Source organism: Microcaecilia unicolor, chromosome 7 (assembly GCF_901765095.1).
Source record: "Microcaecilia unicolor chromosome 7, aMicUni1.1, whole genome shotgun sequence".
Classification (NCBI taxonomy): domain Eukaryota; kingdom Metazoa; phylum Chordata; class Amphibia; order Gymnophiona; family Siphonopidae; genus Microcaecilia; species Microcaecilia unicolor.
In genome coordinates this window covers 7,896,123-7,923,706 of record NC_044037.1, presented here as the reverse complement: position 1 = coordinate 7,923,706, position 27,584 = coordinate 7,896,123, and the positions used below count along the sequence as shown (strand labels likewise).

General features: G+C 46.1%; 1 protein-coding gene across 1 annotated transcript in view; it reads right to left on the bottom strand.

The window, feature by feature from the left end:
* Positions 1-27,584, bottom strand: part of LOC115473702 (relaxin receptor 1-like) — a 106,151-nt gene that overhangs the window by 31,074 nt on the left and 47,493 nt on the right. Inside the window, exons 3-9 of the mRNA XM_030208741.1 lie at positions 24,755-24,844; positions 17,635-17,740; positions 9,582-9,653; positions 7,452-7,523; positions 6,145-6,216; positions 3,954-4,025; positions 566-640 (exon numbers count right to left, since the gene is read on the bottom strand). Coding sequence (XP_030064601.1) covers positions 566-640; positions 3,954-4,025; positions 6,145-6,216; positions 7,452-7,523; positions 9,582-9,653; positions 17,635-17,740; positions 24,755-24,844 — 559 coding nt within the window. The remainder of the gene's footprint in view (positions 1-565; positions 641-3,953; positions 4,026-6,144; positions 6,217-7,451; positions 7,524-9,581; positions 9,654-17,634; positions 17,741-24,754; positions 24,845-27,584) is intronic.

Sequence of the window (27,584 nt, the reverse complement as noted above, 5' to 3'; positions counted from 1 at the left end):
CACCACCCTAACCACTAGGCCACTCCTCTACTTTCCCTTCAGACATAAAGTTATATTGCTCTGTTTATCACCCTCCTCTCATCTATCCACCCCCCATCCTGTTAGACTATCTCTGAAATGCTTTGATGTCCCCATGCATACCCCCACCCTCCCACTCTGTCAGACTGTCAAAGTAATGCTTTGATGTTTCTCTTATATATACTATCTGCTACCACATTTGCTTTTTTCCAATCTGACGAAAAAGGGCAACCTTCGAAAGCTAATCAAGAAATGTATTAAGTTATGTCCAATAAAAAAGGTATCGTCGTATTTTCTTTTCCATTTTTTATTTTGTTTTACTTCTATTGATTACCTTTAAAAGTGGACTAACACGGCTACCACACCTTCAGACATGGAATTGCGATCTGTTTCATGTAGAATATTTATTTTGTTTGACTCAATTCTCTCTTTAACATATTTCACACCCCAGTCCAATCTGATCCCCTCAGATGCAATGAGCAGGTCTATCATAGGGACCCAGAAGCACTGAGCCACTCTGAACAGGAAAGGACCCCTGGTGACTTACAGCCAGTTTAGCCCAGGCATTTCCACACAGATTGAGTTCTTGGGAAGTTCACTGATGGAGTTGTTCAGCATGTAACTGGTGAGAGATGGAGAGAAGGTGTAAGCACAGAGAGAATCTGAACATAACTGAAGATATGGAATTATAGATCTTTTAAAGCATTTCTCTTCCCTGATATGTGCTCCTCTCTACTTCGAAAGAAGGCAAAAGTCCATTTTTAGTGTCTACGCCCTCTCTGCTGTCACTGGCTGTTTGGTTGTGAGTAATGGGTGACCCCCAGAGCATTCTGGAGTGCAAAAATCAGAACGCTGTGGTTCTGTCCTATGGGCGTAGCCAGACTTTGGCGGGAGGGGGGTCCAGAGCCCGAGGTGAGGGGGCACATTTTAGCCCCACCTGGCACCGCCGACCCCCCCCCCCCCCCCCGCCACCGCCACCAACTTTGACCCCCCCTGCCGACGACCCTCTCGACCCCCCCTCCTGTCACCAACCCTTCCCCGCTGCCACCGTTGCCTACCTTTGCTGGTGGGGAACTCCAATCCCTGCCAGCCGAGGTCATCTTCTTCCGGCGCAAGGCTTCGTTCTGTTTCTGAGTCTGACGTCCTGCACGTTGTACGTGCAGGACGTCAGACTCACAGAAACAGAACGAAGCCTTGCAGATCGGCCAGCGAGGTCCTCTTCTTCTGGCACAAGGCTTTGTTCTGTTTTTTGTGAGTCTGACGTCCTGCACGCACAACGTGCAGGATGTCAGACTCAGAAACAGAATGAAGCCGCGCCGGAAGAAGAGGACCACGGCTGGCGGGGGTTGGGGTCCCCCACCAGCCAAGGTAGCCCACGGCAACGACGGCGGTGGGGAGGGTTGGCGGTAGGAAGAGGGTGTCGAGAGGGTCGTTGGCAGGGGAGTCCAGGGCCAAAACTACAGGGGCCAGGCCCCCTTGGCCCCACATAGCTACGCCGCTGTTCTGTCCCACATATCATGACCATTTCAGTGGTCTGTTCACTAATTACCAGATTTTTCAAAATAAGAGTGCTATTTTGACCCCCTTTCTATTTTAATTTCACAGTGACTTTTGGGTGAATTTTTTAAAAATTGGCAGTATATAAATGCTAATAAATACATAAATTAAGTAAGTAAAGAACAGGGCTGGGTTGACTTTGAAGAAGCAGAGAGATGCTTTGATCTATTATTTACAAGATGAAATCAAGTGTCTTATGAGAGACATTGCAAACCAAGGGGAGAGGGGGGTCGATATTCAAAGTGATTTAACGTGCCAGAAACGGCTCCTGGCTGGTTAAATCACTTGTTCAGGGTAGGGTTACCATATTTTGTCCCCCCAAAAGGAGGACACATGCCCCGGCCCCTTTCACACCCCACCCCACCCCTTTCACGCCCTCACTCTGCCCCCTATCACATTTCCCCTCTCCCCTGTTGTCACACACCCCATCACTCCCCCTCCCCTTACCTTACTACTGCCCTGGTGGTCACTTCAACTCTCGGCAGCCATTTTGAATCGGTGCTGAGATCACGAACAGGAGGGATGCATGCAGGGCAGTGCTCTGGGTAGGAAAGAGGGGGTTCTTTCCTGCCCCGAAGGCGGAAGAGGTCACTAGATCACCAGGGCTAGTAAGTAAGGGGAGGGTATTTTTATTTATTTATTGCATTTGTATCCCACATTATCCCACCTATTTGCAGGCTCAATGTGGCTTACATAGTTGTGTTATGACATTGTCACTCCAGAATATCAGATACAGTTAGTCGTGTGCAGAGATTGAGTAAGGGAGGAAAGAGGAAGTAATTAGGCGGGTGATTGTGAGAGTGGATTTCATAGCTGGTTGGGTTGGTAAAGTGGGTCATTGAAGCTGTTGGCTCTCTTTGTAGGCTTTGTTGAACAGGTGTGTCTTCAGAGATTTACGAAAGTTATTTGTAGGCTAGCAATCTGCCCGTTTGTCCGGATTTCTGGACAAACGGGTAGATTGGCAAAACCCACCTGGTTGCCCGGACATGCCCTCAAAAAGAGGACATATCCGGGTAAATCCGGACATATGGTAACCCTAGTTCAGGGCTAATCACTCATTTTCAGTGGCACTTATCTGGTTAGTGCCTTACTCAAAACCAGCTATTTTGGGGTTGTTCCGGGGGCGGAGTCAGTATTTAGCCGGTTAAGTGAAGATATTCAGCACTTAACTTGCCAAGAGACACATAAAAGTCAGTTCTATCTTTATGAGGTGCTGAATACCACACTTAACTGGCTATGGTCTAGCTGGCTCCATAAACCCGGAAATTTAATGCTGAAACCTGGACATGGCCTGGCTTTAAATTTCTGGGTGTAATGCAAAACGCTGAGTGCTGCCAGCTGAATATTGACTCCCAAGGAACCAGAGAGAATTGGGTTTGATTCACAGTCTGGCTTCTGGATCTTGTAAATCACAAAAATTGCTCCAGACTATTTAAATACAAAAAATCTTTATTAAACACATGTGCTTCAAATCTGCTCATGTGTATTTTAAAATCTAATTATACACACTTCTCTCTTCTCTCTTTCATACCCATTCACTCCTTTATCGTGTCTGCTTGATGACTCTACAAGTTTTTATGATATATACAACTTGCTGTTTAAGATATTAATGCACTGCATATTACATTTCACTTTTCACATTCCCCGAATAAATGTCACAAAATTTACAAAATTTAAACAGGATTAAAGGCAAATGTTCTAATTATAACTCTGCTTTCATTGATCTTCCGGTTTCCAGTTTCTCACAGTGTCTATGGACTTTTGTAAAAAGTCTCTGATACTTTCCTCAGTGAACAAATGAGTCTGCTTTCAATACTCTTCAGGCACTATGTTGGAGGAATGAGTTAATCATTCTAAAATTTACTGTGGTCCTTAATCAACCGCCGGTTCCTCTTGTGCCAGCTCGTCTTCAGCATCATACAACAGCACCATCTAGTGGCTGGACTTAGAATGCACATGTTTGAACTTCTGTGGACCCTATCACTGGATTAGATGGCACAGAGGAAAGGGTTAAAAATGGCAGAACCCCCCCCCCCCCTTTCCAGGGTAGTTGTAGAGGTGGTTTGTGTAGCCCTGAGTGGAAGCCCAAAGGGGCAGAAGGAAGAATATTACCAGACCCACAAAAAAAAATGAATAGCATGAATGTGACAGCTGAGAATATGCATGAAGGATTTAGGTCTCTCAGAATTGAGAGATCAGGAGGATTTTATTGCACTATATTCTGTTCCCCAGGATCTAAAGAGCCCCTACTGACCAGAGGGGGCAACACAGTATAAATCAATGAGAAGAGAAATTCAGACACCTGTACAACACAGTCTCCATCTTCCCACTCTTTCCTACTACCATCCCCAGCAGTGGACACCCATCATAATACTTACAGGAAGTACAGCGACTGCAGTCCCGTGAAAGAGCCTGCTGTTATCTTGGCAATTTTATTATTGTCTAACATACTGGGATAAAAAAAATAAGCAGTTAAATTAAAAATGAGACTAGCGCAGAGACATGTCAAGTTTCTGAGATAAGACGCATGATCCAATATCAAGTGGAAAAGGGAAGGATGCTGGAATGGCAGGAGCCAGACCCTCGGGGCTGTCCAGTGAAGGAAGGAGAACAGCATTTTAAGGGCAATTGTAATAAATATAAATAAAACAAAAGAGGAAGGGTTACCTTTGAAAGCTAATGAAAAATGAATTGTTATTCCAATAAAAAAAGGAATCATCTTATTTTATTTTCTATGTTTTGTTTTACATCTATTTATTACCTTTAAAAATGGACTAACATGGCTACCATATCACTCCACTCAAGGGCAATTGTGAAACACATTGAAGAGATCAGCTCACCAGTCAACTGTTTAACAGCTGTTAGGGAGAGAACGGAGCTGAGCGGAGTTGTGGGTGGGCTGTCCAGAAGGCTAAGGTACAGCTTGCTGGAACAATTCATCTCCATGTCATGTTTCTGACACCAAGAGTCATTTGCCAAACCTCTAATTTGAAGGGCTTCTTATCTTTAAATGCAATTTATTCTTGACTCGATACTGTACTCTAATATCTAGAATAAACCTGGAGCAACCAATAATAAAATACTGAATAATACATTATAATAAATTAATCAGTAAAAACGATCATATACTGTATGAAATATTTAAAAATTCCAACCTCTTCCTTGCTAATTAAAGTAGGAAGGAACCTACCAGCATCAGTCCCTACCACAGATAGGTCAATAGAATATTCAACTAAGTGATGTTAATATAGCTACAAAGATCAACTAACAATTTTTTAAAACCCACTTATGGACTGTGAAAAATATAATCTTAATGATACACAATTTCACAAAATAGGGCAAAATTACTCAAAGACCCTCTGTCTAGCAGAAACCAACAAACCCCTCCCTCCAAGTTAGCTAATCTCAATAAGACTTGTTCTTAGGAGTAGTGAAGGTTAATCAAAAAAAGAGTGTAGTCCCATCTCATGAAAAAGATTTAAGGACTAAACAAAGAATGTTTAAGCTAATCCTAGATGAGAAGTGGAGGAGTGGCCTAATGGTTAGTGCAGTGGACTGCAATCCTGGCAACCTGAGTTCAATTCCCACTGCAGCTCCTTGTGACCTTGGGCAAGTCACTTAACCCTCCATTGCCCCAGGTACAAGAAATTCTCCTTCCTTTTATCCCCCCCAGTCTTTCACTAACTTTCCTCTCCACCCCTCCCCCACCCCCGCACTGCCTGCCGCTGCCAACCAGATTCTCTCTACCAGTACCTCCTCTCTGTATCTTCCTCCCTCCACACCCCACCACCACTATCCCAGCTGCTCCTCTGTGTGTGTCTCACTTCCCCCTTCCATCCAGCAACTCCTCTCGTGTTTTCTCTCTCCCCCACCTTCCTGCATCTCCTCTCTTGTTTCTCTCCACCTATCCCATCATCTAGCATTACCCCTAACTATCTCTCTCTGTCCCTTGCATGCAGTATTTCCTCTCTCTCTGTCTCATTTTTCCCTCCTCCCCCTTCATCATTTATCATTTCCCATGCCTCTCTCTCTCTTTTATCCCACCCAGCATTGTCCCATCTTTTTCTCTTCCCCAAGCAGTTTTGCCCCTCTCTCTCTCCTCCTCCTCCCATACAGTACTGCATTTGCTTCTGTCTCTTTCCCCATGCCATCCCTTATCTGTCTCTCCACCCCCCATACAGCATTGTCCCCTTGTCTGTCTCCACCCCCCCCCATCTAGCCTTGCACCTGCCTCTCTCTCTCTCTCTCTCTACCCCCACTTGGAATTGCCCCTGTCTCTCTGCCCCTTACCAACAGTGCTTCTGTCTGTCTCCCTGCCCTGCCCTTTCCACTGAAAAAACCCAGCTGCTTCTCATGCTTTGTGTATATGTTTCAGGTATTTGAATATCTCTATCATTTCCTCCCATTCCCCTGTTAGATAAAGACCTGGAAGGGTGAAAAAGTCCCAGGGAGATATTTTAGGGTCCTTACCCTTCTAGGCCTTTATCTTGCTCAAGATGGCCTGATACAGAGGGCCTTAATGCAGCACATAGCCAATACATTGGGCTTAGTCCAAGAAGAGACCCTTACAGCCATTCCAGCTTATGGAGATCCTTGAATACACCGGGCTTCAGAGCAGTAATGCGATTGTGACTCAGAAATCTAGGGGGTAAAAAAAAAATAATAATCACAATCAGGAGTCAGGAGTTTATGTCATGAATACCATTCTACTACATTCTCCAGATTAAGTTACACATCTAGAGATTTACTAAAACTTTGTCGCCACCTGGTGGAAGGAAGGTGATAACAGTTAATTAGTGTCCTCCAAGTTGCTTGTTTCTTTATTAGCATTATCCAGAGGAAAGCAACTTCCCCCTCCACCATGGGCCATATCTTCACCTACTATCAGGCCACACAAACAGCTGTGTAAATATTGAAATATATTTGAGAGATGTTGTGAAAGCTGGGACTTGTTTATGGACACTTCCAGGTGGGTCCAAGTTATTCATGATGGACACCTTAAACTAGATTCAGATTCAGGAAACTTTATTGACTTGACAGTTTGTGCACACATTGAGCGGCATTTTAGAAAGGACGTCAAACTCGGAACAGAGACGTCCAAGTCGGTATGTTTCCAGTGGCGCTTGTTCTTTAGGAAAAGATCTGCCGACAGTAGAGCCAGTTTTAAAATACGGGAGAAACGGACAGCCATGGGCTGATCACATCCAGCGTGAACATCCGTTTTACAAACTGCAATATCTAACATGTGAGTGGGGCAAAATGAGGGACATGGACGGCAATATAGCAGCGGGGGAACATTCATGTTATACAATGGCCGTATAGAGGTCCATGTGCTGGGACATGAACATTTATATCAACCATTTTAGTACCATCAATATCCATATTTCCCAAAGCTGTCACAGCGACCAATATCCCTTGCCAGTTTAGCGTTTTGGGGAGGGGGAGGTCCAGCAACTATTGAGAATTAAGGGGATGACTTCCATTAATTCCTCCAGCGGAGTGTTGTGGAAGCAGGTCTAAAGGAGGTCTAAATGCAGATGTTCATGTTTTTGGACAAAGCCGTCCCTGCTCCTACTGAAATCAGAGTTGAATGTCCATATTTTGACCCCTCCGTAGTTCTGCCCAAAACATGTTCCAATCATGTCCCGCTCCCACATGGACACACTGCAGTTTTAGATATCCTTATCTCGGCTTTATAAAATTGGGATTTGGACGTTTTTGGGTGTCTAAAACAGAAGTAGATCTTCTATGATAAGGGCCGTTGCCAAAGTAATTCAGGAGCGGAGGCAGTCTCTGCTCTTAAGACATTATCCCTAGGGTTACAGTTACTCAAGCAATGCCTGCACCGTGGTCTGAAACAACTCAAAAGTACTCACAGCTTCTTTAATGTGAAGAGTCCGGAAAAGGCTTGGGAGGAGATGGCATGAATCCTGTTTCTTTGCAAAAGGCTGTTAAACAGAAAAATCCCACCTTAAAACAGGAAGCACATCTACAGCGTTGCAGGCCGAAGCTGACCATGTTCAACAATTCCCAAAGAGCATTTTTACCTATGCTCCCATTACAAAGCATTTTGGGATCTGTAGTTCAGTTTTCCCTATTGAAGAAAAAGCTGCATTACAACTCTGAAAAGGGTATTTTTATGGAATGAGATAAAACCCAGCAGCTCTTTTCAGACTGTGCTCTCAGTCAGAAGCAGAGGCCACAATTATAGTAAGGAAGCACTTAGGCAGAGGTGTGCTGGAGGGGGGGGGGGGTCTCATGGGCTCACAAGAGCCATTTGTTAAAACTTTTGAGGGCCAGTTGTTAAAGTAGCCCCCCACCTAGCCAGGGTTACCATACGTCCGGATTTACCGGACATGTCCTCTTTTTGAGGACATGTCCGGACGGATTTGGCCAGCCTGCCCGTTTGTCTGGATTTCTGGACAAACGGGCTGGCTGGCGGGTGCGGGACTCCTCTCCCCTACTCTACTCTACTATCCCTGGTGGTCTAGAGGTACCTCTTCATCTTCGGGGCAGGAAAGAGCCCCCTCTTTCCTGCCCGGAGCGCTGCTGCTAGCTGCCCTGCATACTGCGAGTCCAGCTCTCAGCGTTTCAAAATGGCCGCCGAGAGTTGAAGCAGCCTCATGAGACTTCAACTCTCGGCGGCCATTTTGAAACGCCGAGAGCCAGACTCACAGGATGCAGGGCAGCTGGCAGCAGCGCTCCGGGCAGGAAAGAGGGGGCTCTTTCCTGCCCTGAAGAGGTACCTCTAGACCACCAGGGATAGTAGAGTAAGGGGAGGGGAGTTGACGGGGGGAGTGGAGATGATGGGGAGGGAAGGTGATGGGGGGAGGAGGATTGACCGGGGGAGGGGAATATGCATCAGGGGCGGGGCGAGTGTGTGAAAGGGGCGGGGCAAGTGTCTTCTTTTTATGAGGACAAAAAATGGTAACCCTACTCCCACCCCCATGGCTACTTTAACAACTGACTCCCAAAATGTGGCCTCGAGCCCTCTCCTGAATTCTTTTTTGCTTTGCTGGCAGGGATGGTGAGCCCTGCCATGCTAGCCAAGTAAATAGACCTGCTGCTCCCCGCTCCTTGTTTCCGGCTCTGAGCAGCAGGCTGGGACTTCTCGTTTAGCGACTTGCTATCCAGGCAGTGATTCCTACATCTTTTGATTGCTGTGATATTTGTCCGTTAGGCTTGCCAGCTAAGCAGTTGTAAAGACTTCAGGTCTTATCAAATGTAGCCGCTAAGTTGGGCTTACATGGAACTAGATTTGACCATGCAACACCGTTTTTACGTGAATTACATCGGCTACCTAGTCAAGCAAGAATTGATTTTAAAGCTTTGACTTTTAAGATTTTGCATGGTCTACGTTCTGGTTATTTGACAAATTTAGTAAACACTTATAGATCACTACAAAAATGTGCCCCCTCACTTTGGGCTCTGGCCTCCTCCCACCTCGAGGTCTGGCTACGCCCCTGCTCCCAGTTCTCCAGACTAGCAAGGTCCTGGAAGGTGAACGCTGCATTTAGGGCTGGGTTGACTTAGCCTCCCCTTGAGCCTCTCATATGGGGTTCCTACGGGCCCAGGACTTGTTGGCTGTGCTCCATAGTCAGGACGGACATTTCTGGTAAATTCTGGGCTAGAACTCTGTGCAGGAGGTACTGTGGAATCAGTATTAATTTGGGACACTGGTTTCCTGTCCTGTAACACTGTTTAACTTCCAAATCCATACAAACATTATAATATAACGCCTTCTGGGAAATGCTGGAAATACCTCCATGTTGACTTAATGAGACCAGTTTAACTCCTTCAGTCTTGACTGGCACAAAGGAGAGCCTGGAATTGCAAAATGCCAGGAGAACACTTGTAGGGTAACTAAATAATTTTGCTAAAGGAAGGTATTCTTTTCACAGGGGAAGATACAGGACCCAGGGCAGACCAAGGAATTACAGTGTACATGACGACAACCCCGATTTCCTGATACACGTACTGCAATACTTCATTCCTTGCATACTTACAGGTTCTTTAGGCCTTGGTATCTGATGAACTGGTGGTCAGAGAGTGACTTGATTTTATTATTCTGAAGATTTCTAAATAAAGAAGCAAAAAAAAAAAAAAAAAAGGAGAAGGTTTAACAAATATGAAAACAATACCTAGAAGAAGAAACAGGGGTGACATGATACAGACGTTCAAATATTTGAAAGGTATTAATCCGCAAACAAACCTTTCTCGGAGACGGGACGGTGGTAGAACCAGAGGACATGAACTGAGGTTGAAGGGGGCAGACTCAGGAGTAATGTCAGGAAGTATTTTTTCACGGAGAGGGTGGTGGATACATGGAATGCCCTCCCGCAGGAGGTGGTGGAGATGAAAACGGTAACGGAATTCAAACATGCGTGGGATAAACACAAAGGAATCCTGTTTAGAAGGAATGGATCCACGCAGTGGTGTACTGGAGCAGGGCTCTCACAGGCTCTTGAGAGCCGTTTGTTAAGTTTTTAAGAATTTTGGGAGCCGGTTCTCCATGGCTACTTTAACAAATGGATCCCAAAATGTGGGCTTAGGCCCCTCCTGAATTCTTTTTTACTTTGCTGGCGAGAGAGAGCCCCCTGTTAACAATTTACCAGCACACCCCTGGATCCACGGAATCTTAGTGGAGATTAATTGGGAAGCACACGGATAGAAGGGAGGAGATGAGATGAGTGGAGGACATGCTGCTCATGGATGTTTGCTTTTTTTGGAAGTGTACATTTTTTTCTAATTTTGCATTCAGCAGACTATGGAAGGAAATGCATTTCTGTTACTTTTACCAGTATTTTCACTGCTTGTAGAACCTGGCTTTCTTGGGGGGGGGGGGGGGGGGGGGGGGTGGAAGGAGTCATGGTAGCATTTTAATTTTTGTGTTCTCTTTTTTTGTCTCCGCAAATATGCTAACCCTACAAGGGAGTAAGATCTATGGGGATGTCGGCTGAGTGTACAGCTGCATTCATGCTCATGACCTGAAAAGTGCTGAGCTGTAACACAGGATAAATGCACACCGTACTGTGGGATCAGTGGCATTCCTAACCAGGATGGCACCCGGGGCGGATCGCCGATGCGCCCCCCCCCCCCCCGCTGAAATGACACCCCCGGAAATCCAGACAAACGGGCAGGATGGCAAAACCTGCCCGGTTGCCCAACCATGTCCTCAAAAAGAGGACATGTTCGGGTAAAACCGGACATTACTACTACTACTAAACATTTCTAGAGCGCTACTAGGGTTACGCAGCGCTGTACAATTTAACATAGAAGGACAGTCCCTGCTTGAAGGAGCTTACAATCTAAAGGATGAAATGTCAAGTTGGGGCAGTCAAGATTTCCTGAATAGAGGTGTAGTGGTTAGGTGCCGAAGGCGACATTGAAGAGCGGGGCTTTGAGCAAGGATTTGAGGATGGGCAGGGAGGGGGCCTGGCGTATGGGCTCGGGGAGTTTATTCCAAGCATGGGGTGAGGCAGAGAGGGCGGAGCCTGGAGTTGGCGGTGGTGGAGAAGGGTACTGAAAGGAGGGATTTGTCCTGTGAGCAGAGGTTACGGGTAGGAACGTAAGGGGAGATGAGGGTAGAGAGGTAACGAGGGGCTGCAGATCGAGTGCATTTGTAGGTTAGTAGGAGAAGCTTGAACTGTATGCGGTACCTGATCGGAAGCCAGTGAAGTGACTTGAGGACATATGGTAACCCTACTCTACAACTATACAGGGGAGGGAGGAGGTGCTGAATTTAATTTAAATCAGCGTTTATATCCTGCACCAGATCTAGCATTAGGGACCTGATAATTACAATCAAATTCTAACATAGCAAAATAAATACCCCTGAACTTGTGTTGGGGTGGGGTGGGGGGACCAGAGGTCTGCCGGACTTCCATCCCCCGTTTCGCTTGGCTAGGAGCGGGGGTAGTTGGGGTCTGGTGGTCCCATGGACCCTCCAGCCCCTGTGTTTGACAGGTCTGGGCTTTTGACAGGGGAGGGAGGATTCAATCCTCCCGCACTTCTACCCTATAATCAGAGAGGACAGTGTGCTTAAATTTGCATGCAATTATCTCTGATCATAGGGGCGGTAAAGCCTCCCGCCACAGTCTAAATATCAGCCCCATTGACTTTCCTTCCACAGACAATTAGACCAAAGATAAAGAGTTAACTTTTCAAATAGTTTTGCCCAATTAGCAAAAAGAGTTTCCCCAAATGAAAACTGCTCTCCCTCAGCAGGCACTTAAGGGCACACAACTTTTAGCTGTACGTGAAAGAGGGGAAGGAGGGGAGGCGAGTATTTCATTCTGATATTCCCATACTTGTGGCAAATCAAGGGCCGAATGTCAGGCTACTTTTGCCCAGGGTAACTCTGCAGGGTGTCATCCTGTAAAATGCGTTTTACCCAGCTCTGTGGGTTCTAATCTTTGTGCTTCCAGACAGTTTAAACATTTGACCGGTCCCCAGAGCAGCAGGTACCCTGCTCACTGCAAACCGTTGCGAAAGACGTCGGGAGAGACCTCATGATAGTGCAAGCTGATATCGCTATTTCATCCTTTATCCATCCAGCGCTCTCAGACATTTCAGGGGTAATTTTATGAAGCATCTGCCACCTGTAAAGCATATTTCACACATACCAATCAATATTCAGCTGGCGGTGGTCAGCGTTTATTTTTATGCGCTGACCATTACTGGCTAAATTAGACCCAGATATCAAATACCAGGCCATGTCCGGACAGTGACATTGAATATATGGGTCTCAGTATGTCTATCTCCCCCCTTAATTCTGAGCCCTATTCAAAGTACCCCCCTCCTCCATCATCCACCTACCCGTAGCCGCCACCCCCTCCGGGCCTACTTTACGTTCTCTGGTCATCTAGTTGGGTCGGCTGAGCAGGAGCTAAAGGTTGTGGTGGCCATTTTACAGCTGGAGCTGACAGGGGCAGGAGCAAATGGGGTTCAATCCTGCCCGTCCTGCCCAGTGCAATTTTTCTAGCAAAAAAGGTGCCGGTACTGAAATGCCAGGCCACCCTCCAGGGGTGGGGTGATCACTGAGGGACCCACCCCGCAATAGCCGGGACCCCTGCAACCAGTCACAGAATCTATGACAAGGCAGAATTGGTGTGCAGAGCCTGAGCTCTTTCATTAAAACTTGGGGTCCATGGGTCAATTTTAGCAGACAATGGAAAAGGTGCCGGTACTCAGTACCCCCAAGTACCCCCTCAAAAAAAGTCCTGGTCCTACCCCACTAGACCACTAGGGAGCATAAAGAAGGTCTAGGAAGGGGATGGGGGAGTCTGTTCTCAGAGTGGGGATTATGCTTTGGGGAGAGGGGGTCAGGACAGGTGTTGAACCTTGTTGTGGGGGAACAGGGGCAGGGCCACCGAGAGACTAGGCTGGGACCGGGGCAAGGCCGCTGCACCTCCGCCCCTGCCTCCGCCCCCCCCCCCCGCCGCTGCTGCCCCCCGTCGCTTCCCCTGCCACTGCCGCCCCCGTCGCTGCAGTCTGCGGTCTCACCTGCCTGCCTTCCATGGCTCTGGGCCCCCTGCACTTGCAGATCGCGTCCCTTCTGGCCTTCCCTCCCTGTGTCCCGCCCTCGCAGAAACCTGAAGTTACATTAGATGAGGGCGGGACACAGGGAGGGAAGGCCAGAAGAGAGGCAATCTGCAAGTGCAGGGGGCCCGGAGCCATGGAGGCAGGCAGGTGAGACCGGAGACTGCAGCGCTGGCGGCCTGACCCCGGGCAATTTTGCCCCCCCCCGCCCCCCTCTCAGCGGCCCTGAATGGGGGGGGGGGGGGAGGGTGATCAGCTTTACTACTACTGCTACTACAGCTTAATTTAGCTGTGGCCCAGTAGTTATACAGGTGCCGGCTGATAGCTAACCAGGCAAATTTAAGACTGCTGTTTATCAGGAAGTACGTGCCTGGTTAACTATGTGGGTACCAGCATTGACTATCGCCGGCACCTGCGTAAATCCGAGCTCCTCCCCGACTCCGCCTCCAGAATGCCCCTCTCCTGCCCACTTTCAAAATGGCCGACTAGCGCACTGCCCAGTTAAGCACTGCTGAATGTATGATGGTTATCCAGCTGAGCGTGATTTAAGCAGGCGGGAGGAGCCTCCCATGCCTGCTTAAATTGCTTTCATTATCAGGCTGGTGGAAGATGACTTATAAAATGGTGTGGCCGACTCCACGTGCACTGACACACACGGTTACACATGGCTCAGGGTGGGTGCACATTTCTGCTTCACATTTGGGCGCTGATGGAGCTGAATCTGCATTTGGGTGCCTCTTTTTGGAACGTGTTTAAAATGACCCCCTTCCTGTCAATTTCAGGCTGATAGGCCTGCAATGGGGTTATATCTCTACGTTCACCAAGTGAGGAGGTGGTGAGGGGGTGGGTAAATGGGGCTAAGGGGTGGCTGAGGGGTAAAACCTTAATATTCTCAGCAAACCACAAAAACCTCTCTCAACTCTGGGACGTTAACTACTGACCAGAGCACAGGCCTGGGACTCAGAGTCCTGGGGTTCATCAGATTCTAATCCCAGCTCTGTCTCTGACCCTGCGTACAGCTGAGTGGTTGGCATGCTAAACCAGGGCCGCTGAGGGGGGAGGGCAATATTCCCCTGGGCCCAGTGCCAGCATCTTTCCCTCCCTTCCAAGTCCTCTACTTGCCTGGAGTCATTGAATGGCAGGCAGCAGGGATCAAGAGGCCCCCAAACCCACCTCCCCACTCCCCCCGTTTTCTATTTCTGTTGATGGCTCTTTCATTCTCCCTGTCTCCTCGGCTCGAAACCTTGGGGTCATCTTTGGCTCTTCTCTCTCCTTCTCTGCTCACATCCAGCAGGCCGCCAAGACCTGTCGTTTCTTTCTTTACAACATCCGTAAAATCCGCCCCTTTCTTTCCGAGCACTCTACCAAAACCCTCATCCACACCCTTGTCACCTCTCGTTTAGACTACTGCAATCTGCTTCTTGCTGGCCTCCCACTTAGTCACCTCTCCCCTCTCCAGTCGGTTCAAAACTCTGCTGCCCGTCTTGTCTTCCGCCAGGGTCGCTTTACTCATACTACCCCTCTCCTCAAGACCCTTCACTGGCTCCCTATCCGTTTTCGCATCCTGTTCAAACTTCTTCTACTAACCTATAAATGTATTCACTCTGCTGCTCCCCAGTATCTCTCCACACTCGTCCTTCCCTACACCCCTTCCCGTGCACTCCGCTCCATGGATAAATCCTTCTTATCTGTTCCCTTCTCCACTACTGCCAACTCCAGACTTCGCGCCTTCTGTCTCGCTGCACCCTACGCCTGGAATAAACTTCCTGAGCCCCTACATCTTGCCCCATCCTTGGCCACCTTTAAATCTAGACTGAAAGCCCACCTCTTTAACATTGCTTTTGACTCGTAACCACTTGTAACCACTCACCTCCACCTACCATCTCTTCCTTCCCGTTTACATTAATTGATTTGATTTGCTTACTTTATTTTTTGTCTATTAGATTGTAAGCTCTTTGACCAGGGACTGTCTTTCTTCTATGTTTGTGCAGCGCTGCGTATGCCTTGTAGCACTATAGAAATGCTAAATAGTAGTATCAAGAGATACTGCTTTGCCATCCATGGATCCTTCTTCCTGCTGCCTCCTGTGAAGTAACTTCTTGTTTCCACAAAGGCTCGATGCAGCAGGAAGAAGGACCCATGGCCGCAGAGCAGTGTCTATCGATCAGTGCTGTCTGCCATTTAATGACTGCAGGTAAGTAGGGGGGTGGAAGTGGCAGTGGGGGCTGGCGGCGGTGGGCCCCTTAACATTATTTGCCCTGGTCCCATCTTTGTTTCTCAGCAGCCCTGTGCTAGGCAACTTAAATGCACAAATAAAAATATAGTGAAATCTTAGACCAATCACTGTGAGGCCAATGCAAAAAGCCACGCGGTCGAGCCACGTGCGACTGTCTGCATGTACAGCTTCTACCGTGAGTGAAATAGTGTTCAATGTAGAAAGCTAAGTATATGGAAATTTTATGCACACAGAATTTGCACGCTGATTAGGGATAAGCACCAGTCTTGCAATCCAGAGGGGGCCGGTTCAAATCCCACTGCTGCTCCTTGTGACCGTGGGCAAGTCACTTAACCCTCCATTGCCTCAGGTACAAACTTAGATTGTGAGTCCTCCTGGGACAGAGAAATATCCAGAGTACCTGAATGTAATTCACCTTGAGCTACTACTGAAAAAGGTGTGAGCAAAATCTAAATAAAGATTCTAGAATTCTAAAGAATAACAAGATTCCATGCAGAATTTCAAAGTGAAGCAACATTCCATGTAGAACCCCAAAGAGTAACAAGATTCTTTGGGGTGGAGGAGTGGCCTAGTGTTAGAGCACCAGAAATCCCACTGCTGCTCCTTGTGATCTTGGGCAAGTCACTTAACCCTCCATTGCCTCAGGTACAAACTTAGATTGTGAGCCCTCCTGGGACAGAGAAATATCCAGAGTACCTGAATGTAACTTACCTTGAGCTACTACTGAAAAAGGCGTGAGCAAAATCCAAATAAATAATAATTGTGCAGCCATTCACAACTACGTACGATCCTCAGTAACCCCTTGGTTGGGCATATGGAAGCTTTTTGCATCGGCCCCTGTGTCCCTTTGTGCATCTGTTGTAATCCCAGCTCTTCTCCTGGCTCCAGGACATATGATTATCTTTCTGTCCTCTTTTCTCTTTGTACACAGCTAATGGCCCTGGTCAGTAACCAGTCTGTAATTGGAATTTAGTTTCCCTCTGACGTGCAGAAGAGATTGCTCCTAAGCATCATTAGCTCTGATAGCCGAGACTAAAGAGCCAGCTTTGACCAGTGCTGCGGGCAATGGCCTGGAAGTCGTAGAAGAAGAATATTCCGGCGATAAGAGATAGCGTGAAACGTTCTTGACTGGATAGAGGCCTCAAGGAACGCGCCAAGTTAACGGACGTCCAATTAGAGGCTAATTACATGAAACTGCTGAAGGCTGAGGGACAGCTCTGGCTTCTGTAAGAGGGAACATTTGGCAGACATAGTGGGACGGTGGCCGGTGAAGGGATGGTAGATTAGGCTAGCGGCTGGGTGGGGACTGGGGATATTTCTTTAGTTGTTTTGTTTCATTTTGGGGTTTTTTTTTTTTAAGAAATATGTTCTGATTTTATGAACCAGTTTTTCTGTTTTCTGTATGTTTTATGTTTATGTATTTTGGCGCACTGGTCGCTGATCATTGGGGATGAATAGGTTTAGCAAGCATTTGCATGTTACTTGCATTCGCATGCTAGTTGTGTTCAGAGCCTGTGAGCGGGTTTATTTCATGCGCTCGGGGGCTCTGATCATGGGGGCGGTAACAAACACAGGCGCTAGTATGGCGCTAACAGCCTCTAACGCCTGCGTTTGCTTCTGATCTTTGGCCCATAAGATAGCTAGAGGGCTCTATTATTTATTTATTTATTATTACATTTGTACCCCGCGCTATCCCACTCAGGGCAGGTTCAATGCGGCTTACATAATAATATGGATTACAGAGAATCGATAAAGAGAAAATAAGTTAATTAAAGCAGAATAATAAAAAGAGGTAGGTAGGTAGAAGTGGGCAAGGGTGTAGGAGAGGTATGAGCAAGGTGTAGTTGAGCATTGGAGGAGGGGTAGAGGAGGCGAGAGGGGGGTGGGATACGGGAAAAGCAAAGGGAAATTTGGTGGGAGATGTAGTCTGGGTCATTGTCGTAGTCTTCTGGATATGTGTTGGGTGGCTCTATGTCATCATAGACTAGAATGGCCAGTGCTGGATTTATCTCATGACATTTGTGGGCTTGTGGTTTTCAGTTTTTCTAAGAAGAGCAAGTATGCAAATTCACAATTACAGACACCACCAAGGCCGGCTGAAGGTTGTTCTCAGAGGCCCTGTAGACACTTGAGCACCAGCGTTCCAGAAACCAGAACTGGGACAGTTGTGCAGAACGATATATTTTCCCTGTGGTCTCCTTCGTATTCCCCTGCCTTTGAGATCCCAGAAAATCCCTGTCTGTCTCCTGGGGTGTCCAGATTATCCCAAGTCAGTTACTCACAGAGTTGTCGCATTGGAAGAAGCAGAAGGAACCATGTGCAAGTCCTGGTTGGAGCAATTAATCATCTTCCCCGAACACTGGCATTTTTCTGGGACGACGTCCAGCGCTGAGCAGGAGGAGGAGAAGAAGAACAGAAAACAGACCAGGTCAAGCAGAGGCAGAAAACCAAAATTACTGTACAGTGGGGCATTACATAGTAACATAGTAGATGACGGCAGAAAAAGACCTGCACGGTCCATCCAGTCTGCCCAACAAGATAACTCATATTTGCTGCTTTTTGTGTATACCCTACTTTGATTTGTATCTGTGCTCTTCAGGGCACAGACCGTATAAGTCTGCCCAGCACTATCCCCGCCTCCCAACCACCAGCCCCACCTCCCAACCACCGGCTCTGGCACAGGCACAGACCGTATAAGTCTGCCCAGCACTATCCTCACCTCCCCACCACCAGCCCTGCCTCCCAACCACCGGCTCTGGCACAGACCGTACAAGTCTGTCCAGCACTATCCCCGCCTCCCAACCACCAGTCCCGCTTCCCACCACCAGCTCTGGCACAGACCGTATAAGTCTGCCCAGCCCTATCCCCGCCTCCCAACCACCAGCCCCGCCTCCCGATCTTGACTAAGCTCCTGAGGATCCATTCCTTCGGGAGCTTACATTAAGGAATATGGGTGAACCTCCTTGGGCTGCTGAATTCATTCACGTTTCATTAGCTACAAGCATAGACAGGGCCGGTGTAATGATAAGGCAATCTAGGCAGCTGTCTAAGGTGGCAGCTTCTAGGAGACCACGCAAAGCAGACTGAGGCAAAACAAAACAAGAGGTCCTGACAGCCGTACCAGCTCAGATTCAATCAATGCATACTTTAACTGCAGGGAGGGTGGGCAGGCTTCAAATTAGCTGAGTCAATGGGTTTTATAAGTTATCCTCAAGACACAATGCAGAGAGCATGAGAAATAAGCATCAGAGAATGTACGGCAGTATCTTAACTGAGGGTCCAGCAATCAGCATTTTGCTGACTGATAGTACATAAGTATTGCCATACTGGAACAGACCGAAGGTCCATCAAGCCCAGCATCCTGTTTCCAACAGTGGCCAATCCAGGTCACAAGTACCTGGCAAAGATCCCAAAATAGTACAATACATTTTATGCTGCTTATCCTAGAAATAAGCAGTGGATTTTCCCCAAGTCCATTTTATTAATGGCTTATGGACTTTTCTGTTAGGAAGCTAGCCAAACCTTTTTTAAACCCTGCTGGGCTCTGGCAATGAATTCTAGAGTTTAATTACACATTGAGTGAAGCAATATTTTCTCTGAGTCGTTTTAAATTTACTAGTTTCTAGCTTCATTGCGTGCTCCCTAGTCCTAGTATATGAGAAACTACAGAACGGTAAGTCTGATATCAGTGCCGGGAAAATTCGTGGAAACTATTATGTAAAGAACAAAAATACCAAACACATAGACAAACATGGTTTAATGGGACAGAGTCAACATGGTTTCAGCTAAGGGAAGCGCTGACTCAGCAATTTTCTACATTTGGTTTGATAAATAATTTTTAATGAAAATATGTTTTGTGGAAAGTTTATTATTGGAAATGCCATTTAAAGCACTGTTGGACACTAATAGGAGAGTTACCTTAATGGACTAAAGATGAGTTTGTGCCATAAGGTTTTGTTTAAATCAATCGAGGCAGATATTTTGAAGTCCATTCACTATATATTTAGCATACAGTGATACCTCGGTTTTCGTTGATAATCCGTCCGAAAACAATCAGCGAAATCCGAAACCGACGAAAACCGAGGCAAGAATTTTAAAAAGCACAAAAACACTGGAAAGCAATGGAATTGTTTGGCTAGATGCGTGGGGTGATGCTCACACAACGAGAAACAATGCCACACTGAGCAGGAGAACGCGTTTTTGCAAAATTAGCAACGAGGTCACGTGGGCACGCAGACGAAATCTGAGACAACTGATGAAATCCGAGACAAATTTCTCGTGGAAAAAAATCAACGAAAACTGAAACCGACGATAACCGAAGTCAACAAAAACTACTACTTAATATTTCTAGAGCGCTACTAGGGTTACGCAGCGCTGTACAGTTTAACAAAGAAGGACAGTCCTTGCTCAAAGGAGCTTACTATCTAAAGGACCGAGGTATTACTGTATTTGTAAAGAAAGTTGGTTTATGTATTATTAAGTAGAGGAGTGTGGTAGCCATGTTAGTCCACTCTTAAGGTTATCAATAGAAATCAAACAAAATAAAACATGGAAAAGAAAATAAGATGATACCTTTTTTATTGGACATAACTTAATACATTTCTTGATTAGCTTTCGAAGGTTGCCCTTCTTCCTCAGATCGGAAATAAGCAAATGTGCTAGCTGACAGTGTATATAAGTGAAAACATTCAAGCATTACTATGACAGTAAAATAGATACTATTGGAGATTCTACATGGAATGTTGCTACTATTGGAGATTCTACATGGAATGTTGCTATTCCAGTAGCAACATTCCATGTAGAAGGCTGCGCAGGCTTCTGTTTCTGTGAGTCTGACGTCCTGCACGTACGTGCAGGACGTCAGACTCACAGAAGCAGAAGCCTGCGCGGCCACATTGCTGATCTGCAAGGGCCGACTTCTACATGGAATGTTGCTAGTGGAATAGCAACATTCCATGTACAATCTATAGAAATCAAACAAAATCAAACATGGAAAAGAAAATAAGATGATACCTTTTTTATTGGACATAACTTAATACATTTCTTGATTAGCTTTCGAAGGTTGCCCTTCTTCCTCAGATCGGAAATAAGCAAATGTGCTAGCTGACAGTGTATATAAGTGAAAACATTCAAGCATTACTATGACAGTCTGACAGGGTGGGAGGATGGGGGTGGGTCGGAGGTATGCATGGGGACATCAAAGCATATCATTGATATTCTAACAGGATGGGTGTGGATAGGTGAGGGTGGGGGTGATCAACAGAGACATACAGCTTTATGGTTTATAATGGGCTAGGAACCCCAGATCCTTGTTAAGTCCTTTCTGTTGGGTGTTAAAATATTCAATCATTCTGACTTCAAAGGTCTTACGTTCTTGTATGGTTTTAAAGTTACCTTTGAGGATTCTCACTGTGAAGTCACTGGTGCAGTGTCCTGGTCCTGTAAAATGTTGCCCAACCCTGTATTATTATTTGACTGTAAGTTTTTTCATTTTTACATTTTTTAAAGACATGAATAAACATCTAGATAAAGGGGAGCCGGTTGATGTAATGAATCTAGATTTTCAGAAAGCATTTGACAAAGTCCCTCATGAGAGACTTCTAAGAATATTAAAAAGTCAGGGGATAGGAGGCAATGTCCTGTTGTGGATTTGGAATTGGTTAAAAAATAGAAAACAGACAGTAGGGTTAAATGGCCAGTTGTCTAAATGGAGGAAGGTGGAGTGCCACAAGGATCTATATTGAGACATATTTAACACATTTATAAACGATCTGGAAATGGGAATGATGAGCGAGATCATCAAATCTGCAGATGACACAAAACTATTAAAAGTTGTGAAATTGCAGGAGGACCTTGAGAGGCAGAAAGACCAAGTATCCAAGTGGCAGATGAAATTTAACATGGACCAATGCAAAGTGTTGTACACTGAGAAGAATAACACAAATTATAGCTGCATGATGCAAGGTTCCACGTTAGGAGTTACCACGGAGGAAAAGGATTTATAACTGGTGTCATCATGGACAATAATAACACATTAAAATCTTCTGCTCAGTGTGTGGTGGCAGCCAAAAAAAAGCAAAGGGAATGTTAGGAATTATTAGGAAAGAAATAGAGAATAAATCAAGAATATCATTACGCCTTTATATCGCTCCACGGGGAGACCTCAGCTTGAGTACTGTGTGCAATTCTGGTCGCTGCATTTAAAAAAAAGATATAGTGGAATTAGAAAAGGTCCAGAGAAGGGCGACAGAAATGATAAAGGGGACAGGGCGACTTCCTTATGATGAAAGGCTAAAGCGGCCGAGGCTCTTCAGCTTGGAGAGGAGATATGGTGGAAGTCTATAAAATCCTGAATGCGGTGAAACAGATATATGCGAATCAAGGAGACACTGCATGAAGTACCATGGTGGCACATTTAAAGCAAAAAGGAGAAAATATTTTTTCACTCAACATATAGTTAATATCTGGAACTCATTGCCGGAGCAAGTGGAAAAAGCAGTTAATGTAGCTGAGTTTTAAAAAGGTTTGGATAAATTCTTGGAGGAAATGCCCTTAAATCGTTGTTAAGGTAGAACTGGGAAAGCCCACTGCTTATTCCTGGGGTTGGTAGCAAGGAATCCTGCCACTGTTTGGGACTGTGACTTCTGAACTACATTGGCCACTGCTGGAAACAGAATACTGGGCTGGAAGGACCCTTGGTTTGACCCGGTCCAGAAACTCTTATGTTCTTATTATGGAGCACTGTTTATAATGGACAGGATCCTAACCTCCATACCTCTAGTCAGGAAATCTAGACTGCCCCAACTTGACATTTCGTCCTTTAGATTGTAAGCTCCTTTGAGCAGGGACCGTCCCTCTATGTTAAACTGTACAGCGCTGCGTAACCCTAGTAGCGCTCTAGAAATGTTAAGTAGTAGTAGTAGTAGTAGATCAGGCACTACACATCCCACAGTGCTTTGGGATGTAAGTTCAAAACCAGGATTGGCCAAAAAGTCTCCAGCCTGGAACTGGGTAACTTGTCATCTCTGCTACTTGAAGCTCAGTTGAAAGCATGGCTGAGTTCTGGTGGCAGGGATGTGTCCCTTATTCTGTACCCCTAAACAACTCATTTAGGAGCTGATGCGGAAAGCAAAATTGTAAAGCCACCTCAATGTGCATCTTCTACTGTGAAATTACTGAGAGCTATGCAGTATGCAATCAGCATGCAAATTACTGCTTCGGTGTAATGCGAGTGTGAAATGTCACTTTTCCTCTCAGTGTCTGGGCAGTGATTGGGCTCAGATACTGACAAGAAGGGTGACATTTAAAAAAAAAAAGTCACTGGCAGTCTACATTGGCCACATCTCCCCCCTCCCCCAACCAACCTGACCTGACCACCCACCTTCTTCTCCCAGTATTCATTTTTCTACCTTTGCTGTTTGGTCATTTTATTTTTCCAACCATGTTGGTTCCAGTTTCTGGTTTCTGCATTCTTCTCAACTTTTTTGTCAGGGTCTCCTGCCCATTTGACATTTCTTCTCTGTCCATGCCAATCATCAATCTTTCCTCTGCATCCTTATCCCCCTAGTCCAGCATCTCCCTTCTGTATCCCTGTCCTTATCTTCCTTCTCTGTATACACCCATTCAGCATCGCCCCTCTATGTCCCTATCCTTTCTTGTGTGCAGCATCACTCTCTGTGTCCCTATATATATCCCAATGTCTAGCATTACCCTTTTTCTCTCTCCTCCCATGTCCAGTATCACTCCTTTGTGTCCCTAGCCCATCTCATCTAGCACCACCTCTCTGTTTCTATATCCCTCTGTGTCCTTGTCCCTATGTTTTCCCTAAGCCCAGCATCTCCCCTCTATTTCTTCCCATGTCCAGCTTCTCCCCTCTTTTTTCTCTTCCTGCCACTCTCCACCTAGGCCCAGGATCTCTCCCTCTCCCCTCTCTCCTGTTCCTTCCTTCAGATACAGCATTTCTCCCCTCTGTTCCTTGCTGTCCTTCCTCCCTTCCCATGGCTCCAGCATCTCTCCCTCTTCCTTCCCTCCGCTGTGGGTCCAGCATCTCTCCCCTGTGGTCTGGCCTCTCTTAGTCTCTGTCCTTTTACTTCCCTCTCTCCCCCTCCACTTACAAGTCCAGCATCTCTTCCTCTTCCTTCAAACTTGCCTTTACTGCAGTGATAACAATTAAGAAAAGGTTGTCTCCCTCTGCTGCATCCTGGAAGACAGAAGATTCCAAGGCTGGAGACAGCCTGATGTTGCCAGCAAACCATGGTGGAAGGAAGAGGGAAAGGGAAAGGGGACTTGACATACCACCTTTCTGAGATTTTTGCAACTACATTCAAAGCAGTTTACATATATTCAGGTACTTATTTTGTACCAGGGGCAATGGAGGGTTAAGTGACTTGCTCAGAGTCCCAAGGAGCTGCAGTGGGAATCGAACCCAGTTCCCCAGAATCAGAGTCCGCTGCACTAACCACTAGGCTACTCCTCCACTAGCAACATTCCATGTACGTGCAGGATGTCAGACTCACAGAAAGAGAAGCCTGTGCAGCCGTGTTGCTGATCTGCAAGGGCAGGCTTCTACATGGAATGTTGCTAGTGGAATAGCAACATTAACATTCCATGTAGAATCTCAAATAGTAACAACAGAATCTCAATAGTAGCAACATTCCATCTAGAATCTACAAATAGTTTCAACATTCCATGTAGAATCTGAAATAGGGAAAGGGAAATGGGACTTGATATACCGCCTTTCTGAGGTTTTTGCAACTACATTCAAAGCGGTTTACATATATTCAGGTATTTATTTTGTACCAGGGGCAATGGAGGGTTAAGTGACTTGCCCAGAGTCACAAGGAGCTGCAGTGGGAATCAAACCCAGTTCCCCAGAATCAGAGTCTGCTGCACTAACCACTAGGCTACTCCTCCACTCATTCCACCAATAAGAGCCAACCTCATCAGTGATGTCACAATGGCTTGATTGCCCGATACTTGGCTCACTTCTGATATTGTGATGTCATAAGGGAAAGGGGGAACTGGGACTTGATATACCGCCTTTCTGAGGTTTTTGCAACTACATTCAAAGTGGTTTACATATATTCAGGTACTTATTTTGTACCAGAGGCAATGGAGGGTTAAGTGACTTACCCAGAGTCACAAGGAGCTGCAGTGGGAATACAACCCAGTTCCCCAGGATCAAAGTCCACTGCACTAATCACTAGGCTACTAGGAAAGATGCTGGCCTGTGGGGGGAGAGGGGGGGGGGGGGAGAAGGCGAGATGCTGGACTGAGAGGGGGAGGGAGAGATGCTAGGCCACAGCAGGAGCGAGGAGAGACTTGAGAATGATTAGCGGCCAGCAGAAAACCAGTTCTTGAGCCCAGGACAGTCTTTAAGGTCCTTAGCTTTTAAGTACTTACTGCAGTCTCCAGCTTCCTCTTCCAGCTTGGGTCTGCTTCCTCTGGAACTCAGAAAGACATCCAAGAGCTTTGGCCATCCATTGATATCGACTAGACAGGAGGGAGAAAGAAGAGAGGAAAAAGTGAGGCGGTGACATTCACTGCAAGGACAGAGCCATTGGCAGAGTTCCTCAGTGATTGGTCTTATAAGCAATAATGCAGAGGGGGTAGCAGGTAAGGTTTAGTGTTTTGCAGACATTATTAGACCTGTTACAGGATGGAAAATAAAAAATGAAAAGTGATCTCAAAGAGCTTGAGGGGTGCTCAAGTGATTGTCATGTAAGATTTAATACAACACAACCCTAGAGAGCCATGCACTCATAGTGTGGAGATCCCAGGGAGCAGTGGCTGATGGGAGATGAAGTACTGATGTGGCCTGAGCAGGGGAGAGACACGTCATATCTGGTGTGATAAGACCGTGGCCAAAGCCAGATAAGTGTCAGGATGTGCCGGGGAAGAGGCATAACCATTAAAAAAAGGAATGAGAATGCCTTCCTAGACGTCACAGGTAAGCCCTGGAGTACTGTGTCCAGCCTTACCGCCAAAAGATATAGCAGAAACATGCCAGAAGTGGGTCCCAAAGTAATGCAAAAGTCTGGAGGCTCAAATGATATTCAGGAAAGCCGGCTTAGTGTGGAAGGGATTGTGAGTCTGCGCTGTCTGGGGGTAACTGCAGCAAGGTGTGAGAGCAGTTGTGAGTCCCTTACTCGTCTTGGTCACAAACCTCTCTCGGAACTTCAGCTAACTTCCCTGCTGAATCAGACATGTATCACATAGTCAACACGCAGTGGGTTTTTTTGATTTAGCACTGTACAGACCCCAAAAGTGGTGTTTGATATACGCAGCTATAAGTCTTCTGTTCAGAGTGTAAACAAAATTCACATTTCACAGTATGGCTGTCTCCGTTTGGAAAGAAATTTATTGTCTGCTTTACCCCTCCAGGATGAAGATTTTTGTCTAGTCTCACTAAGATTTAAGCACCAGCCCCTCATTCCCCCCCCCCCCCCCCCACTCCCCACTTGCCAGCATGAGAGACTGTAGCTTTTGGGTTGGGTGCCCACAGCATTGCACCATTTCACACAGTGCTGGCATCATACTGCTGAGTTTAAATGGGCATTTGCCTCACTAAACAGTGAGGAATGAAGACGGATTTGCCAAATTTTCTTATCTAGCAGCTCGCGGATTCCATGGGAATATACAAAGCTGTAAAATATGAATGTTTGACATGAGCTGGGACCAAATTAACCCTGTCCACAGCTGGCCCTTAGGGAACTGTCTCTTTGCATCCGATACAGGATGCCCTGGGCCCCAATTCCAGCTGTAAACCCAGACAAGACCTGTGTGCATCTTCTCTGCTTCCCTTGGGCTCAATATTCAAAAGGGTTTAACCAGCCGGGAAAGGGATGGGACTTGATATATCACCAGTCTGTGGTTACAATCAAAGCATAGTATATACAGGTACTTATTTGTACCTGGGGTAATGGAGGGTTAAGTGACTTGCCCAGAGTCACAAGAAGCTGCCCTGGGAATCAAACCCAGTTCCCCAGGATCAAAGTCCGCTGCACTAACCACTAGGCCACTAGCAGTAGAACCTCAAATAGTAGCAACATTCCATGTAGAATCTCAAATAGTAGCAACAGAATCTCAATAGTAGCAACATTCCATGTAGAATCTCAAATAGTAGCAATAGAATCTCAAATAGTAGCAACGTTCCATGTAGAATCTCAAATAGGGAAAGGGAAATAGGACTTGATATACTGCCTTTCTGTGGTTTTTGCAACTACATTCAAAGTGGTTTATAGTATATACAGGTACTTATTTGTACCTTTGGCAATGGAGGGTTAAGTGACTTGCCCAGAGTCACAAGAAGCTGCCCTGGGAATCAAACCCAGCTCCCCAGGATCAAAGTCCGCTGCACTAACCACTAGGCCACTAGCAGTAGAATCTCAAATAGTAGCAACATTCCATGTAGAATCTCAAATGGTAGCAACATTCATAGGCGGTCGGTGGCCCAACTGTTTGGGGAGGCTAAAGGGGGGGGGGGGTAGGGGTGGGGCCAGGGGTGGAGCTTAAATCCATAATTGTCTGATAACACACAGGAAAAAATAAATAAATACAAATAAAAGTCACAATTAATACATTTTATTAAATTTAGATATTAGATATGTATCATATGTCAAAGAATAAAGTGGTTGCTCAAAGCATATACTAACCACAATCACTCAACTGCAAAACACTATGCACAACTTTGTCCAAAAACACACTCAGAACCTTACTGTACCATAAATATTACACTGGGCAGAACCTAATACACCAATATACCACCCATACAGAAAATGCAGACTGTCACAATATGAAACAAGGGATCATATCATCACAATTCTCATGTAGAGCCACAAAACACCCTAATTCATGTTTAATGTGGGATAAAATGCCATAAATAAGTAAATAAATATAAACTTTTAATGTTGAGCACCTGATTCTCAAAGTGGACATATTCCAACCTATAAATGAAAAATAAAATGATCTTTTCTACCTTTGTTTGGTGACTTTTTCTGATCATGCTGGTCCAGTATCTGCTGCTATCTGTTATCAGTGCAGGTCGGGAAGTCATCCTCATTAAATATCTCCCTGGCAACCCAGGATGTCAGAATGGGGGAGCTACAAATGACATGGTAAATAGCATAAGAACATAAGTGTTGCCATACTGGGACAGATCGAAGGTCCATCAAGCCCAGTAGCCTGTTTCCAATCCAGGTCACAAGTACCTGACAAGATTTCAGAACAGTAA